Here is a 20,608-nt window from a genome sequence, read left to right on the forward strand (position 1 = left end):
ACGTCAAATGATTACTTTTATTAATATTTTAAGTGATTTTGATTTAAGTATTTTTTTTTAATTTATATTTAACAGAAGGGGAAATAAATTAATAGTGAAAAAGTAGTTGAAACAAATTTTAGTCAGGCGGTCGAAACTCTTAATGTCTGACTAAAAACGATTCTACTACTTACTACCTTTGTTTTGATTAAGTACATTGAGATGTTTTTTAATTAAAATTTTTCTTTCTTTATTTATCATTGTGAGGATTAATAATAATAATAATGTTAATAATAATACTTCATTATATTACCTATTTTTTCTTGAAAAAAATCGAAGATAAATTATTACAAAAAAATATATAAATATAAGTAAAAATAATATATAAAGTATTAGTAAAATATAAAAAATTGATAATAAAAAATTATTGTCAATAATTAATAACGAAATACATAAAATTTGTATAAAAGTAGTAATTGTTTTTTAATCAATTTTTAATTAAATAATAAAAAGCCAATCTTGATAGACGAATTATTAATTGATATGCACGAGGTCATTGAACTCAAAATGACTTGAGTAATAAAATTCATTTTTAAAATTGGTTTGCTTCGCGTCGTCGGTCACGTTTTATACAAACAAGAGGTGGATATTTGTCCGTCGTTCGCCTAAATACTTTTTCCATTAAACCTCCATTATCCGCAGTTCGACACGCCATTCTGGTTTTCTACAGATTCCTAGAATTACTCCCGGCATTCCCCATGTGTTTGTCGCGCGAGCACAGCACTTTTCCGCCCTCAAACCCTCTCTCACTCTCTCTTTAACAATGACGCACGTGCGATAACAATATAAATGAAAAGAGTTCAACTAATAATCAACAAACATAAAAAACTCTACTTACATTCTCATTTCACTAGAAAGTCGTTATTTTTACTGTAAAGAGATTTTGAAAATCACCCCCAAACAAATTAAACGAAATTAAATTAAAACTGTATATTTTTTATAATTTATAGACATTTTTGTAGTTAATAATTATTGCCGGTAATAAAATTGATATTGTAATTTAAACAAATGAATAAAACATGAAATTATTATTTTCTATTGTACTTGCAATTAATTGTAATTGTAATTAAAAAAAAGTGAATAGAGAAAGAAATTATTATTATTAATAATTTTAATAATAATTATTATTTATATAAAGCATGATGTAGTTGTAATCAATTGTATTTGTTATTTAAAAATTATAGAAAATACAAAAAAAAATAAAATAAGTCAAAAGAAGAAATAGCCCCGTGGGTTAAGGCGCCGATACTAATAAATTGTTAAATCTTCGATTCTCGGTAGCGGAGGTAAATTTTTTTTTCTTGCAATTGTGAGGGAAATTTTTCGCCTTTAAAATTCAACTGCATTTTTGAGAATGCATTTCGATGATTGCAAATAACCTTTATTTTTCGGTGCCAGGTAACAAAGGAGGTGATTTTTTTTTGTCGTTTTTCGACCGCACCTTGTGCTATTAACTACACACCATTATCATTATACTTGTCGAGTAATAGTTTTGCGCTTGGTGTGTGCAACTGAAACGGCTTCTTACAGCGACCTTAACGACTTTACCAGTGGTGTGAAACCCGATTAAACCCTATCAAAATGTATAGGTATTACACTCGTGCGTTTTAAAGGAGTTTAAAAATTTCTTTTTTTATCGTCAAAAAGAAGTTTTAAATTATTTTCTTTTTTGGCTTTAAAGCAGTTCTAGATTACTTTCTTTTTTTTAACTATATAGTAAAGAAGGAAATCAACTTTCAAGGAGATATACATTTTTTTTACCTTTCAAGTAATTTCTAAATTACTTTTTTTTTATAAAGAAGTTCTTTCCCTTTCACCGCTAAAACGATTTTTTTATTTTAGAAAAAAAAATTTTTTTTCCTCTTTCAAAGGTTAAATATTGGGGGAAAAATACAATAACAGTACTGAACAATAAGCATCTAGAAATCAACTTTTCTGTAAATTAAAAAAAAAAAAGTTTTGAAAAAGCTCAAGCGCGTGCCACCACGAGTTTTACAGCATTCGCGCGCGCACAAAGATTAAACGCTGGCGAAAATTAGATTGTGAACGCGATTCTAGTCTGAGCACACCTATATAAGCTTTTGTGTGTGCACATCGTGAAATGAATGTTGAACGTTTAAGAAAGAAGAGAGAAAGAGAGTGAAAGGGGGGAGGAGGAGGAGGAAAAAGCGTAGAGCAAAAAAAAAAAACAGGGACAAAAATGCTTTTTGCTCAGCATATGGAAAAAAGTGAAAAATTATAAAGACTGTGAAATAAATGAAGCACCTCGAGGCACAGTCATTACCTTCAAGAGACTTTTTGGATGACGTGCGATTTATTTTACAAGATTATTTTCTTCCTTCTTGGTCTCTCTAATTAAATGCCGTTGGAAAAATGTTTATTAAATTTTTATAACTCTACAATTATAATGTCTTTTTAAAAAAGAAACGAAATATTATTAAAGAAATGTGTATTTAAAGAAAAGATTAGTTTATTTTGGAGAAATGAAATAAACATTTAAATTTCTTTTAAGTTAGTTTATCTTATAAATAATAAATAAATAAACAAATAAATTATAGGCCCTTTCGTGCAATAATACTCTTAAAATCTTAAAGCTGATAACTTTAATTATTATTATTTATTATTTAAAAAAGAAATAAGAGTAATAAAAATATTTAAATAAATATTAATAATAATACAGTCAACTCTCGATAATTAAACTTTGGATAAATTAAATTTCTCAATATGTTGAAACAAAAATTTTTTAATTTCAAGAATTGAGAATAAAAATCTAGTAGGCTAACAATCTCTTAGTCAGACACAGATTTTTTGAAAATTTCGTTTATACTAAAAACAAGGAGTAAATATTAATTTTAGTCAGACTAAAATAATTTGCATATTTTTCCATTTTTAAAAGAGTGGAAAAACTATATCTTTGGGTAAAACGTTTACTATTCATGTACTTTGATTTCAGTAGTAAAAGTAGGTTTAGTCAGACATTCAATGAAAAGTTTCCTAATTCCAGGAATCAGTGATAGAAACTAATTTTAATCAAACAAAATTTAAGTTCTAATTTCTTTATCAGTGGTAATATTTAATTTTGGTCAGACCGATTAATAACTTGTTTACTTGCAACTTTTTGTTTCTGTAAAATTCACTTTGACTCAGATTCAGCGTCCAAAAACTATTTATCAAAGGTAACAAGTAGTAATAGTCAATTTTAGTCAGACAATCACAAAAGTTTAAATTATTTAAATACAAAAATACATAATTTATGGAATAATTGAATGTTTCTTAAAATTTAATTCCCAAATAGAATTTCATCAACAGATTTTTAAATAATTTAATTCATTTGAAGAATTTTAATTAAAATTTTTAATAATAATTATATTTTTCGAGAAATTTGATTAAAATTGTATTAAAAATAATTGAAATTCTGCGCTAAGTTTTATTATAATTGTGAAAATAATTGAATCCCTGCAAAAATTTTATCATTTGTGAAAATAATTGAATCTCTAAGAAGAATTTTTTTTTTTAACAATTTAATGAATAATTGCATGTTTCTTATAATTGAATTCTCATAAAGAATTTTAATAAAATTGTATTAAAAAAAATTTAAATTCTGCTATGAGTTTCATTATTTATGAAAATAATTAAATTCCTAAAAAGAATTTTATTATTTACGAAAATAATTGAATCCCTGTAAAATATTATTATTATTTATAAAAATAATTGAATTATTGCGAATAAATTTTTTAAAAATTTGTAAATAATTGAATTCCTGTGAAATTTTTATTATTTTATGAAAATAATTAAAGGTTTGCGTAGAATTTTATTAAATTTGTTTTAATAATTGAATTCTTTAGGAAAATTTTATTAAAATAGTAAATATTAAAAAAAATCATTGAATTGAGGAAAATTTTTGAAAATAGTTGAAATTTTATCAAGAATTTTATTAAAATTTTTGAAAATAATTAAATTTCAGAAAAGAATTTAATTATTTCTAAAAATAATTGGAATTTTGATGAGAATTTAAAAAAAATTTTGAACATAATTGAATTTCTAATTAAGAATTTTATTACGTTTGAAAATAATTGAATGTATGCAATGATTTGTAATTTCTCTAAAATTCTGCAAATTATATTCTACAATTTACGAACTATTCGTTTTTTTCAATCAAATTACAAACTTTAAGAACCTGTTTTTCAAAAAAACAGGCTTTTACGGACTTCAAACAAATTTACGGACCTTTATGAGATTTACGGACCCAATTCGAGCCCTGAAACTTAAATAAATTTATGTACTCAAAAACAAAAAATTTTCGAGAAAAAAAACGAATTTTAATAAAAAAATTATTATTCGTGTTCGGAAAAATAAATAAAAAATTTTTATATATAAATTATTCATAAACTCCAAAGATTGAATGCTGATTGGAAAATCATCGAAAGCTGTTTTAGAATCAAAACTTAAGCAATTGACTAATGAAAATCCTCTCTCTCTCTCTCTATGAGGAGTTGGTTGAACACAAATCAGTTTACAAGCATGGAGGAAGAGAAATTGCACTAGGGAACATGGCAAAAGACTTGACAACAAGTTTTTGGTGGTATATATAGATATCTATATATGTATATAGTCATAATATATAGATTATAATATATAGAAGGTCATCGAGTAAGGAACACTTGTACTTAACGTACGACCAACTTTGACGTAGTCATGGATCCAAAGTCAACTAGCCGTTTCGAAGCTGACTAGAAGACCATGTCTAAAATCTCCTACAGCGATGCTCTCAACCTAACTGAAATGGTGCTCATTGTACCGTCAACTATTATCCCAAAACTGATGAGATTAAATTTTAACAAGTTATATACTGGGCAAAAGCTTCCTCCATTATAGAAACAGGAAAGCCGTTTAAAAGCACGATTTCCATTTTCAATTTTAATCAGATCCAAAATCTTACGAGGTTATTAAATTAAATTAAATTTTTTTTTTTTTTTGATTCTTTTAGAAGTTCATGTTATTAGGTATTTGAATAATAAATTATTCAATTGGAAAAGTAAGTGATGAGAGGTAATTAGTTGGATATTTTGGGGGCAATTTTGAAATCTGTATCTTTGTTCTTGTAGGGTATAAAAATGAATTTTGGACGATAATCTTAAATTTTGGAAAGGTTTTTTTCTAGAGACTTTTGATAATCAGGATATCTTTCTGTGCTCACTGAATGTGAGTATTTCTTGCTCTGAAATCTTGAGTGACATTAAAAATTCATTTAGTCTCTCTCTCTCTCTCTCTCTCTCTCTCTCTCTCTCTTGGCTTTGGCATCATCCTCAACCGTACATTCTAGAAAAAAGGAAAAGATTCGAGAGGTAGAAATTACGTTCGAATGGTGTGTATACCACGTTCTCTTTACTCAACTCTTCCTTTTTTTGCTATGGCTTGTCTTTCAAATCTTGCGCCGCTGTCGAGACATTTTGAATACGAAACATACCATTCAGTGTCTATTTGTAATAAAATTCGTCCCTTTCAAAAATTATTTTTTTAAAAAGACTGAAATTTACTGTCTTGTATCTTTGATAATTAGTAGTAGAAGTAAATTTTAGTCAGACTGAAATTTATTATCTTCTATCTTTGATAATTAGTAGTAGAAGTAAATTTTAGTCAGACTGAAATTTATTATCTTCTATCTTTGATAATTAGTAGTAGAAGTAAATTTTAGTCAGACAAGAATAAAATTTTCTAAATTTGAGAATCAGTGACTAGAGTCCAATTTAAGTCAGACACAATGCCTTTATATTTATTTAAACTTAGAATAAGTAGTAGAAGTCAATTTTAGTCGGACAAGAATAACAAAGTTTGCAAATTCATAAACCAGTGAGGAAAGTCTCACTTAAGTCAGACGCAAGACATTTATATTTGTCTAAACTCAGAATAAGTAGTAAAAGTCACTATTAGTCAGACAATAATAACAAAAAATTGGTAAATGTGGTGTAAATGGAAATTAGTAAAGGAAAAGTTAAATTTATTCCAACAGAAGGGTTAAAAATGTCCTTCAATTTAAAATAAGTAGTAAAAGTCAATTATAGTCGGACAGGATTAACTTTTGAAAATATAACATTTAGTAAAGAAACATTAATTTTAGTCATACAGAAAGATTGAACCCTCCGTTTAATCTCAAAATAAATAGTAAAAGAAGTAGTAGAAGTCAATTATAGTCAGACAAAAGTAACAAATTTTAGAAATTTGCCAGTCAGCGACGAAACTTTAATTTTAGTCAGACAGAAAGATTGAACTAAGAATGAAAAAAAACTAAATCTCAGAATAAGTAGTAAAAGGTAATTTTGGTCAGACTAAAATATATTGTACAATTTTCAATTCTTGTACCAATAGTAATTTTCGTTAGAAGTTCAATGAAAAGTTTTGTAATTCCAAGAATTAGTGATAGAAACTAGTTTTAATTATACAGGCTTTTAATTCTAATTTCTCAATAAGTAGTATAATTTTATTTTAGTCAGACCAATTTATAACTTGTATACTTGCAATTTTTTAGTGTTGTTAAATTCATTTTTAATAATATCGAGCGTCTAAAGTCTAAATGTTACGAATCTTATTGCAATAAGTAGTAATAGTCGATTTTAGTCAGACAATTACAAATTTAAGTTAATTTTGTTAAAAAAATGTAAATTTAATTACAATTTTGGTTGTGGTGCTTGTTAAAAAAATTACTGGATTTTAAACTATTTTTTAGTGTCAGAACTTTAATTTTGCTTATAAAATTCTTTCACTTTTTTTCAATAATTGTTTTAAACCAATTTAGTTAAACAAAAAAAAAATTTATTTGCCAGATAAAAAAAGTGAAATTGGTAAAAATAAAATTTCTTTGACTTTAAATTTTAAAAGATTAAAGATTTAACTCAACGATAGAGAAATATAAATAGATGAAAATTTTATAAATTTGAATAATACCATTTTCTAGTGCGTATAAATAAATTGAAATACATATAATGTTGAGTGTATAGCAAATTGAAATTAAATTAATATTTGCAATGCATCGTATCAGGTGCATTGATTCGAGTACAACAGTATTTTATATATGTATACGTATATTTTCGGAAAGCTAAAATGCGAATAAGGTTCGTACAATTATTTATGATAAACCTGTGCTCGCAATGTACGCGAACACATTGAAACATGGATGTACATCATTCTATTGGACTCACAGTTGAGTCTAATTTTAGTTTGTTGATGAAAACGCATCAGAATTTATATATTTACAATCAGCTAATCAATACGAGTTTATATACATATACATAGTTATATATTTGATTAGAAATCAAGTCTCACGCTTCAATTTATCAATTGATTGACTTCAATTTGTCGTTATTTATTGATTTTATTCTGCTTTTTTTTTAAATAAAATTTTCAATGAAATGCCACTAATGTAACACGCGTATCTTTTACTAAAATCGCATTTTTGAATTCTATATTTATATATATACTAATCAAATGATTTCCAACTACAAAATAGGTGTAATTTCACATCCCACTTGTACAATATTCCGTTTGTGAAAATAAACACCCTCATTCTCCAATAATCTTCCACCCCTTTCTCTCTCTCTCTATATATATATATATATATTAGGTATATATAAATCCTTTTTCCATTACAGTGGATAGCGTCCATATGTTGCAAGTAAAATATCCGGTAATTAATTTATACGCAATTATTGTCTAGATAAACTAATAATTCAATTCGTAGGAAATTAATTCGATAAATGGGATAAAGTATTGGCAAATTATACAAGTATTTTAATTACTCATTAAACTAATTATTTTATCCGACAAAATGCTGCTATTTTTTTGTAAAAATATAATAATAAGATATTGATTTATAAAAATCAGAATAAATACAGTACTAAATTATAATACTATTATAAATTAATCACAGAAAATTGTGAAGTATTAAAAAGTGTTGCAGATTAAATTAACACTAAAAACGATTAAAATAATCGATTTTGGTGTTATTTTTTACTATGATTGAAATTTTACTTCATAATTCTTTATCAATTTCTCTGCGCAATAATTCAATTATTTTCATAAATAATCAAATTTTTTACAGAGATTCAATTATTTTTATATAAATAATAAAAAACTTTATAGGTTTTCAATATTATTTTCATAAATAATAAAACTCATCGCAAAATTTTAATTATTTTTAATACAATTTTAATGTAACTTCTCGAAAAATTTAAATTATTTTTAAAAATTTTATTGAAATTCGTCAAAAGAATTTTAATTACCTATTTAAAAATTTGTTGATAAAATTCTTTAAATGAGAGTTCAATTTTAAAAAACCATTCAATTGTTCAATAAATTATTTATTTTTGTATTTAAATAATTGAATTCTCGTAGAATTTTCTAATAAAAATTGATTTAAATATGAATTTCAATTAAAATTTTAGATAACAATTGAATACTAAACTTTCTAAATTTGAATTAGTAAAAATGTTTTCTAATTTGAATTAGCAGATTTTACTAATAAATAGTCGTTTCTACTAATTGAATAGTAAAATTTACTAAATCAAAAGCAAAAAGTAAGTCATTAATTACAATTAGTAAACATTTTTACTAATTCAAATTTAGCGAGAAAGTATTATATTGTGAATTTTTAGAAATAATTGAATTTGAAAAGGTTTCAAATTAAAATCTTTGAATGTTCGAAATTTTCCTACTACTAACTGAAAATTTTGTATATTTAATATTTTTTTTTAAGTTTAATTGAATTTTCTTTAAGTTATTTCAAGTTTTTATTTTCTAATATATATATATTTGATTGAAGAATTTCCGAATAATCCATGAAATTTCGTAAAATTGAATTGTAAATAAAAGGATTTGAAAATTTTCAAAGAAATATTTCAAAAATTATTAAAAATAATTAATTTAAAGAAGAATTTTAGTTAAAAATTTTGGAAAACAATAATAAGTCAAAAAAATTCTTGTCCTAATATCAATTATTTTCAAAAATAAAATACATTTTTCTAATTTCAATGATTTTCAATAACTACTATTTTAATAAAATTTCCCAAAAAGAATTCAATTATTTAAATTAAAAAAAAAAATTTAATAAAATTTTATGCAAACATTTAATTATTTTCATAAATAATAAAAATTTCCCAGGAATTCAATTATTATTTTTATAAAAAATAATTTAAAATTCTAGAAAATAATAGAATTAAAATGTTGAAAATAATTTTAATGAAGTTAGAGTAACAATATTCTTATAATATAAAATAATGATTTTATCTCTTGGTCATCTGTAATTATTAGAAAGCATGAAGAAATCGATCACTCCGAGTCTTCGACTCGGAGCAATCGATATCTTCATGTTTTATAAAAATATTTTTATAAATTGTTTAATTTAAAAAAAGTTTGAATTTGAAATTTTTGAATGTCTTAATTCCTGTGGAAAATCCTGTTTTAAAAATAAGATCAAAAATAGGAATTTTGCAAATATTTTTCTTCTTTTTCTAAAACAAAATAATAATTTTGTTTAAAAAATTGTGTTTCATAAAGAAAAATAATGCAAAATAAATAAATTTTCTATTTCTTAATCGCAGTTGTTTGACAATTTTCTAATTTTGTTTAGAAGTAGAAAACAAAAATCTGCATAATTTCAATTTGACAAAAAATAATATTTAACAAAATTTTAGTCTTTTAATGAAAAGAAGTGAAAAAAAATTCTGATGATTTTTATTTGTCATTACAATTTTGAATTAATTTATTAATTATGAAATAAAAATAATAATATAACATACAATCTATCTAAAGATAACAAAAAACAAAACTATAAATAAAAGACAACTTCAGAGTGTGAGGGACAAAAAAAATGAATGAATCAAAGAATGAAAGAACATTCAAATTATTATAGTTAATTATTATTATTTTTATTATTATTGTTGTAGTTGTTGTTGGTATTATTATTGTTGCTGTTGTTATTAGTATTATTATTATTATTTTCACTACTATTATTACTGTAGTAAAATGTTTGAACATATAATTCAAATTGATATTTTCCTCGTGAAAATATTAAAAGGATTTGATGAAAATTTGATTCCTCTTATTGTGATAGTGACTTCATCATGAAGCAAGAAATTTCCATTAAGATTTTCTCAGTACAACTTCATCTTGTTTGAAATTAATGTCATTTTCTTGCAATGTTACACAATTTGAATGAGGAAGAGTCATACAGAAGTTGTGTTCAGTTACCTCTTGCCCATTCCCTCTCTCTTCCTCACTCGCTCTATTTCCCCACCTTACTACCAGAACATAAAGCATTGTATAATGCTTGCGACGAGACCAAGAATCCTTGCGGGCCTGTACAAAATTTATGCAGATGCATGCCAGTAATATTCTAAATAAGTTGATACGCCACTACTACCACCAATTCTGTATATACCAGTTTCAACCAGCGTCATTATGATCGCGCTTCAGGCTTTCCTTCTTATCCAAAGTCGTGCGGCTTTCCTACCATTTCTCTCTCTCGCTTACTTGCTCTCTCAAACCCTATGTCTCTCTTTCTCTCTACAAGCGTCATCTGTACAACCCGGAACCCCTGAGTAAAACCTTCTCTGTTTTCATAATTAATTTTACGCTTCTTCCGCTCGTTACGAATAGAAAAATTAACAAGGAAGTTGTATTTTTTTTCATTGACAATTTATATTTCGAAAAAAAAACTATAGGGATGGGTGTTGACAATTAGTGAAAAAAATTTTAGTCAATTATTATTTTTGAATCACAGTAGTAGGTTAGGACAGTAAAGATTAGAATTTTTCTATTTTGTATGTAGGGTAAGTAGTACAAGCAATTTTAAGTCAGACATAATTTTTCATCTTGTTATTTCAGTAGTGTTAGTGATAAAGGTCAATTTTAGTCAGACGGTTTCTTTAAATGCCTATAATTTATTATAAGCTATACTATACTACTAGTAGTAATAGTAGTAGTATTAGTAATAATAGTAGTAGCATTTGCAGATTAGTATTAGTAGTACTAGGAATATTATTAGTAGTACTAGTAGTAATGGTAGTAGCATTTGCAGAATTAGTATTAGTAGTACTAGGAATATTATTAGTAGTACTAGTAGTAATGGTAGTAGCATTTGCAGAATTAGTATTAGCAGTACTAGGAATATTATTAGTAGTACTAGTAGTAATGGTAGTAGCATTTGCAGAATTAGTATTAGCAGTACTAGGAATATTATTAGTAGTACTAGTAGTAATGGTAGTAGCATTTGCAGAATTACTATTATCAGTACTAGGAATATTATTAGTAGTACTAGTAGTAATAGTAGTAGTAGTAGTAGTAACAGTAGTAGTTGTAGTCGAACCAGTATTAATAGTAGCATTAGTAGAAAAAGGTAATTTTAGTCAGCCAGTTTTGAAAATTACAAAAATTCGAACGTCTGACTAAATTTTACCTTTACTACTAATACTGTGAATTTGCACAGTATTAGTAGTCATTTACTCAGACATTACAGCCCTAAAAAAAATAATTCTGATTTACTTTAAAAATCAAATTTCAGTAGTAGAACTAGCAATTAAGTCAGACAAGAACACAGTCGTAAAAGTGAATTTTTGCGGCGAATATTTGCAAAAAAAGGAATTAACTACATTATTATTAATATCCAACTAAAAACTATTATTTATTTTCAATTAAGTCAAAAAATAAATACAATTCTTATTGATTATTTTACACGTTTACGATTATATGGAGGCGAAAAATAGTTTTAATATGAATTCAAAAGGACGTGACAGGTCGCTAATTTGAAATGCAGATACGTCGTTCACCCATTTGCATTGTGACATAGGTTTCTCAACGTGTAAATCTCAGTGTCTATACTATATTATTATTCTGACACTTTGCGAACACGTTTAAGTCACTTATACATCATATAACCAACATATATCTAGCTCTATGTCAAATCGTTTTCAAAAAGTACATTTCATTTTAAAATTCTATATTCAAATTTTAAAAATTACACTTGTAGAATAATTTTGAAGATTTTAATATTTGAATATTTGAAAAAAATATTACTAAAATAGTAAAAATATTAATAATATTAATAATAATAATAATAAGTAATAATAGTAATAACAATACTAGTAATAGCAATAATAATAATAGTAATAGTAATAATAAAAATAAACCAAAATAATATATACATGTAAATAATTTTTTATCACTTCCCTTAATTTATATTCAACTCGATTGAAATTTTCTTGTCGTTTTACAATTATATTCTGATATTAAATATTAATTGCATTAAAATATGTATTTCTCTGATTGACGTAGAATTTTTAATGCACTGCATTAATGTGAAATATCGAGAAAAGAAAGATAATATAGGTTACGAGTATATCTTACATAATAAATGATTTATTGGAAGAATTTAATTCAATTTTTCATATGGAAATTAATATTCATATATTTTTTTTGTACTTTTGCAATGATATATATGTGATTAAGAAATTATGTATGATAATTTGAAATATTCAAAAAAAATTTCCCTCTGTAACTCTAAAATTAATAAATAACGATATTCCATTCTAGTTTTTTTTTCATATTCTTTTCGTTTTTTATTTTAAAGAAAAAAGAAAATTAGATAATAGGGGAAAATATTCCGAACACGTGAGACAAGAGAAACTTGTCTCTAAAATTAAACGAAAACTACATCTCTGGGAGGAACTAGAGATTAAAAGGTTGTATTTTACCCTTTAATTATGTACTTTTGCTATTAGTATTTTAACGCGCTGTTAGTATTCAACATTTTTTTTTTTTTCATTTTGGTAAATCCAACTTTCTTCAGTGTCTTCAAGAATGTTGAATTTGGTTTTTTCTTTTCAAAGAAAGAGATTTCATTTTATCTATTTTTCGCTATTTAATCAATGCTTTCTTTAAGGTATCAAATTACTATTAGGAATTAGAAATCAGAAAAGTTAATCGAAAATTTTTTTTATATCTCAAATTGAGTAATTTAATCCTAATTTCCAAATAATTTCTTTAGAAAAAAAATTAAACTCGAGTTAATAGTGAAATACTGATTGAAATAAATAAGTAGGTACTTATAATTAGGAAAAGAAATCTGTCAATATTTAGTGAAAATATCCATAAAGATGTGATTTGCAATGTACAAAATATACAAACATATATATGTTTAACCAATATAAACATAAATACAGTTTGTAACTAATTATCTATGATTGATGTAACGGATAGTCATCAAAAGGATAAAAGGGAAGAGATATCATTGAGAGAGAGAGAAAGGAGAGGAGAGGAGTGAGAAGTGGTGAGAGGAGAAAAGGGTACAAGTGGAAAGGGAGAGGTGGCGTTATGTTGGGGAAATAAATCAGAAAATCAATTCGGTAAAGCCGTGTATCATAAATAGAACGTGGCTTATTCGATCCACGTATGCTGTGACCGCGCCGAAACAAATGACATAACGTTTTAAACGAAAACAGAAGCATTTCAAAAGTTTTGGTAGTATTTGTATGGGCGACACACACACACATGTATAATAAGGGTGGAAATTTGAATTTTAGAATAATGGTGAAGGTAGCAAAAAAAAAAAAAAAAATTGGAGAAAACAAAAATACGCATTAGGTATACGGATTTGAAATGTAGATAACATGTGTACGCAATTTTCGGAAATGAGATTAACTTTTGGAAAGCAGACGAAATAACAGTGAAATTCAATGGAAGGGGGCCAAAATGAGCTTTTGGGAGAAATGCGGAAAACCGTAGGTTGTAAATACATTCGTTGGTAATGATGATGTACTTTCTTTTGTGTATTAATGCGTATTTCTGTTTCGCTTCTTTTTTTTGTAAATGTATTCAGGTGGGTCTAGTTTGTATTTTTTCCACTTCATGAATATTCTACTTTTTTACTTTTTATTTTTTTTTTATTGAAGAAAACTTAAATTAAAAAAACTTTTCAACGCTAAAAACCTTCGACTCGGAATGATCGTTAACAATTTTTGGTTCTAAAAAAAATTTTTTAGAACAGTTACCATTCTATAAATTTTCAACTATAAATTTCCAGAAGAAAAAATGTCAAGTAATTGAAAGTAAATAAAAATTTTAAAAAATATTGTGATCAGAAATGTAAGAAGTGGAAAAAATCGCAGAAATAATAAAAATACATCTTTCTGATCCCCTGCAGGTACTTACGTGACACATACATGATGCCAGACTTGCTGTTGTTCTCTGAAAGAAGTCTCGATGAGTCTCAAGTCATAAGTATTTATGTCACACACTTGAGAGCCATTCATTAAATTTTAAAGCCACTTTTATTTTCCCAACAAGTACCAAGGAATTTCCAACAGGAAATAAAAATCACAAGAATAATTTTCAAACATTTTTAAAAATTATTTCCCCTATTATAAATTTGTTTAAAACTGTATAAATTTTATAAATTATTTTCATCACTGATTCAAACTGATTCAACTTCTATTTTCTTTCGCTCACAAAAATCGTCGAGTAGATGGATTTTTATAATATTTTGTATATTTTATAATATTTTATTCAATTCATATTCTAATATTCTAATATTTTAATTAATTATTAGTAATATAATTTTAGAAGACTTTGTAATAAAAATTGTATAGTAACAAAAAATTGCCTCGATTATTTATTTAAATATATAGACGAGACATAAATTATATTTATAGAAGTGTATAATGCATATTTAAAAAATGATTCGATTGTCACCAGATGTTTAAAAGTTTTACAGACATTCACTGAAATTTGTCAAATTCTTTATTTAATCCATTAAAATATTAATGTTTAAATCTTTATTTTCATTAATTTTGAATTAATTTTTAACTTGTTTTCTACTAATTTCTACTTAATTTTTAATATATTTTTAATTTATTTTTAAGTTAAATAAAGTTCATTTAATTGATTGTCAGCAAATGACCGCAATATGTCACCGCGTGAATATAATGACAAGTTGTGTGTTTGTGTCTGTGTATTGAAAATTATATATTAAAAATTTATAGATAAGTATATCAAAATGATGAGAGAAAGAAGAGAATGAGAGTAAAAAAAAGTGAATAAAAAAGAAGGGATATATTTTCAATAACCTGGACGCTTTTCCGTTACGTGTTAAGTATATCTGACATCTTCAGCGTGAATTTCAATTTTCAACCTTTTCCTTTTAAAGGCTTCTCAGAAATTTTAGTGAGCAGATGCCTCTGACATGCGGACAATATTTTTCAATAATATCGATTCGACCCGAAGAATCCGCCACATCTTTAGTAAAAATATTTGTGTGCATTTAGGCATCCATAAAAAATTTTTTTTTTATCTCTCCAGCGACAAATTTTGACAAAAAAAAAAATTGTCAAACAAAAATAAAGAAACTAAAAGAAACATTGATGAATTAATTTTTCGAAAATTGCTAATTGAAGAAAAAGAAAAATTCGAAGAATTAAAAAAAGGTTTAGTATGGAAAATAATTTTTTTTTTGTATATATTCGGTGTGTAAGTAACTTTAATTATAAAACCGTGCTTATAGTCAGACATGCAGGTATAATTTCAATTCTCAATGCTAATTCCTCCTGGGTTTGCAAGATGCGACGGTAGCTTTAACCGCGCACGTAGATGCAAATTAACTTTGAGAAACAATCTTGCTGTTAACTCTCCGTATAATAGCGAAGGCATGGATTCCCTGTCCCCCTACCTGCTATTTTGTTAGCCTCCCTCCCCTCCCGTGCCACCCCTTCTCAGCTCTCACCTTGATATCCTTGTCTTCATACTGTTCCATATTGCGAAATTGACTCGAAACTTACTCACAGTGCGTAAACAATTCCTAATATCTTATACCCTTTCATAGATAACATTTCGACATTTACAAACTCGGAAAAAAAAAATTTAATTAGTTTTTATTATTCAAAATTATGAGAAATATGAAAAATTTATTTATTCGAATTTTTTGAGAATTGTAATTAATTAAAATGAGTGGAAAGAAATTTTTTATTTTTACTTTGATAAATTTTTGTTTAGCTAGAATTATTTTCTTCAGAGTTAAAAAACTTTCGTTAAAAGTTTTTTTCTAGTACCTAATTAAATTTCTTCGATTCGATAAAATAGTAAATTAGTCTTTTATAAAATTCAAAAAGCGTAAATATATTTCTTTTTAATAGACAAATAATAATTGGTTAAAAATCAAATTATTTTCAAGACACAAATTAATGTCAAGTAACAAAATATTTTTAAAAAGCAAATTATTGTTAAGAAATAAATTATTGACAATAGAGAAAAAAATTGTTGTCAAGTAAAAAATTATTCTCAAGAAATAAATTATTGGCAAGTAACAAAATATTGTTAAAAATCAAATTATTGTCGATAAATAAATTATTACCAAGCAACAAATTATTTTAAAGAAACAAATTATTTCATTAAAACAATTATTATTAAGCAATAAATCATTGTCAAGAAATAAAATTATTTTTAAAAACCAAATCATTGTCAAGCAACAAATTATTCTTAACAAACAAATTATTGTTAAGAAATAAATTCTTGTCAAGTAACAAAATATTTTATTGAAAATAAATTATTGCTAAGCAACAAATTATTGTCAATTAACAAATTAATCTTAAAAAATAAGTTTTTGTGAAGTAACAAATTATTTTTAAAAGATGAATAATTATTGTTAAGCAAGAAATTATTGGTAAGAAATAAATTCCTGTCAAGAAACAAAATATTGCAAAGAAACACATTATTTTGTTAAAAAAATAATTGTCAAGCAATAAATTATTGTCAAGAAACAAAATTATTTTTAAAAACCAAATCATTGTCAAGCAACAAATTATTCTTAACAAACAAATTATTGTTAAGAAATAAATTCTTGTCAAGTAACAAAATATTTTATTGAAAATAAGTTATTGCTAAGCAACAAATTATTATTGTCAATTAACAAATTAATCTTAAAAAACAAGTTTTTGTGAAGTAACAAATTATTTTTAAAAGATGAATAATTATTGTTAAGCAAGAAATTATTGGTAAGAAATAAATTCCTGTCAAGAAACAAAATATTGCAAAGAAACACATTATTTTGTTAAAAAAATAATTGTCAAGCAATAAATTATTGTCAAGAAACAAAATTATTTTTAAAAACCAAATTATTGTCAAGCAAAAACTTGTTTTTAACAAACAAATTATTGTTAAGAAATAAATTCTTGTCAAGTAACAAAATATTGTTAAAAATCAAATTAATGTAAATAAATAAATTATTGAAAAGCAATAAATTGTTGTAAAGAAACTAATTATTTTGTTAGAAACAAATTATTGTCAAGGAACAAATTATTATTTAAAACGCAATTTATTGTTTCATAAACAAAAAATTGTTTAATGAAATAAATATCGTTTAATAAATAAAAAAATATTCAATAAACAAATTGCTTGCAACTAAATTTTTTTAAGTTGATAAAATGTGCGTAAAAAATTCATATATTGTTATTAATAAAAAAAAATTATATAGAAATATAAGAAATAATTAATTGTTGAAAAAGTATCAAACCTTTTTTGTTTTCTTTAAGAAGCTGCAATTAAACTCAAGTTACACAAACACTCGCGATTTATAATACTTCGAAACACAAAAAAAAGAAATCCAAAAAAAAGGAAAAATATACTGATAGTATTTTTGAATAATTCATTTTTAGAATAATTATTTAAAACTTTTTGTTTCAATATTATTTTTTCAAATATTTAAAAAGGCGTACACTTTTTAACAGACAAGTTTAAACACGTTGACTCACGAATAAATACTAACTTAAAATGAGAAAATTTTGATTTTTTGCCACAAAATTAAGACGCCCATTGTTCGTATCTAAATGTAAACAAACAACAATGACCTGCACCCAAAGCAGAAACAATTCTATTTTTTCCCTGTATTTAAATTATCTCTATAATAAAATTTCAAAATTTCAAATATTATTTACCATTGAAAATTGAAACAAATGTAAAATTAATTATATTTTAATAAAAACAGTAATTAAAATAAAGTATTCAAAAAAAATAGAATTAACTACTAATCATTAACTTCTAATATATATATTTTTTAATAACTCTCTCTCGTAAAATAATTATTAAAAAAATTTTTGTTACAATTGAAAATTTTCTTTCGCAAATATTAAGAACGCGTAAACTCATACAACACATAAACAAGTTTAGACACGTCGATGCCGAAATACAGACTGTCTCCAATTTAGACAATTCTCAAAATTTTCAATTTATTACCACAGAATTTATACGCCCATTGTCCGTATCTAAATGTAAACATACCACTAAATGACCTGAATCCAAAATAGAAACAAGTCTATTGTCCCATTCAATCTAAATTATCTTCTCTGCAATAAAATTTCAAATATCATTTCAATTTGAAAAATTAAAAGTTTTTCAAAAATTACTCAAATTTATTATTAATAATAATACTGGGAAAAGTTCTTTTTTGTATAAAATTACAATTCTACAAATAAAAAATAATAAATAAATGTTTTCTTTTTAAAAGAATGATTTCTTTAATAAAACATTTTTTTTTTTTGCAAAAATGTATAGAGTGTTTTTTTAAAAAACACTTCTTGTGGGTATTTTCATGATAAGAACTACGCCCTAAATATAATATATGTATTTTTTTCTCTTCTAACTGTAAATAAATATTTTTTTTTTTGTTCGCGATACTTATCATATATGTGTAGGCACACGCGGTCTTGAATAATGGTCATCCATTTCTATCGAATCATTGATAAATGGAGTTTTCTCCTTGGTTATCGCTCAAGCTCGAGGAGGTACAGTGATAGGGTGGTGGAGGCTGTGTATTAGGTAACGCTTGGAAAAAAAAATCAGGGCTTGCACCTTGAAAAATTCTCAAGACGCCGATCGATAGTTGATGCGAGTGACTGAAGGTATAAAAATATATATGAGTAAATTATAATATTGTATTATATGTAATATTTATGTATATAATATTATTGTGCACCTTTTTTTATCAACTTTTCGTACTTATTTAATTACTGGATCTATATAAAAATTTCAAAAATTTATTTTTTGTAATTGTACTATATGTTTATTATTTAAATCTCTCTCTTGCAAAATTTTTAATCACAATTTTAAAATGTATAGTAGAATCCAAGAATTATTATTATTTTTATTGACATAGTTTAATAATAATAATAAAGCATTTGTTTTATTTTATAAACAATTGAGAATTGTTAATATAGGCATTATTGTTAATTATCTACATTGAAATAAGAATTAGAAACTACTCCCGCGTTTATTTAGCTAGTAAAATAATAATAAAAATTTTTTTCAAAATAAGTACAGTATAAACGTATAAAGAATATTATAACACAATATATATGGAAAATTTATGTATATGCGATATCGAAAATGAGAAAACGTGTTCATTCGCGAATAACGTTGCTTCGCAAAGCCTACGGCGAGACACTGTGCATTAAGAGCTACAATCACGGGCTTTTACGGCACTTAAGATGTGTAACAAACAACGCTGTTGCATCTTCAATTTTATTAGGTCACTGGAGACAAAATCATGTTCTCAACTTCCTGTTCGTTCCTACAATACTAATATATTCTATGTCCCTTGATAATAAATATCATTAATACTAATAATAAAAAAAGGATTTCTTTACATTTTTTGGCTAAAAACGAATTTTTAGACACAGTTTTCTTGAAAGTATCAAATTGATACGAAATTGAATAAAATTGATACTTAAAATTTAAATGAATTTTTGGTATCAATTCGTTGCAATTCGTTGCAATTGCAAACTTAATATTATCAAATTATACTATTATGATTACTATTAATATTATTTATATTAATATAATTGATAGTATTAATACTATTAATACTATCTAGTTAGCAGTGTCTTTAAAAAATGTGCATTATTATTTTTCTTAGTTAAAATTATATTTAATCGACTTTATACTTTTTTGAAAAAACTATTTTTACTTCATTCTGCGCTCTGTATATTTATGTGGGATTAAATTGAAAGTATTTACCCTCGAGAGGGATATAACTGTGTATAGGTAATATAAACAAAAAAGAGGGAGAATGAAGCGTGATACGTCATGCGAAGCTATAGTAAACCGTAGGCATAGGATAATGTGAATCTATTACTCAACCCCCATTCGTCTCATTACGGGACGGTAAGGGATGGTCGATGGTCTGTAGTTGAGCCTTGACCCTTCTCCACTGTTAATCCTTTATCTTGTTTCTACCTCCCATGCCCTTTTTCAAACCCCTTCCATTAAAACCCCTTCACAACAAGATGCTGACGTTTTAGTTACAGACTTAAAATTCTCCACGACGTGCAATTTACATAAACACTCCCTTTTTAAACAGCAAAATGAATTCTTTTGCAAATTACAAGATTGATCGTTCTCCAGGTGAAAGTTTAAATTAATTTCACTTGACAATTAATTAATGATAGTTGTAATTATAATTCATTGGAAAGTTTGTAATTTGGCGCATTTTCTCTCTCTCTGTCTCTCTCTATTTCCAATTTTCTTCTCTTTTCTC

At 25.1% G+C, this 20,608-nt stretch overlaps 1 protein-coding gene across 5 annotated transcripts in view; it reads right to left on the reverse strand.

Annotated features, from left to right (window-relative positions):
* The window catches only part of LOC122500993 (tyrosine-protein phosphatase Lar), a 450,509-nt gene that overhangs the window by 203,565 nt on the left and 226,336 nt on the right, over nucleotides 1-20,608 (reverse strand). For 4 of the 5 annotated variants that reach the window (XM_043610193.1, XM_043610190.1, XM_043610192.1 and 1 more), the window contains exon 4: nucleotides 14,239-14,274. The exons of the other annotated variant lie outside the window; for it this stretch is intronic. In XM_043610193.1, coding sequence (XP_043466128.1) covers nucleotides 14,239-14,274 — 36 coding nt within the window. The remainder of the gene's footprint in view (nucleotides 1-14,238; nucleotides 14,275-20,608) is intronic. 5 annotated transcript variants of the gene reach the window in all.

The sequence above is a fragment of the Leptopilina heterotoma genome, unplaced genomic scaffold (genome assembly GCF_015476425.1).
Source record: "Leptopilina heterotoma isolate Lh14 unplaced genomic scaffold, ASM1547642v1 Lhet_197, whole genome shotgun sequence".
Lineage (NCBI taxonomy): Eukaryota > Metazoa > Arthropoda > Insecta > Hymenoptera > Figitidae > Leptopilina > Leptopilina heterotoma.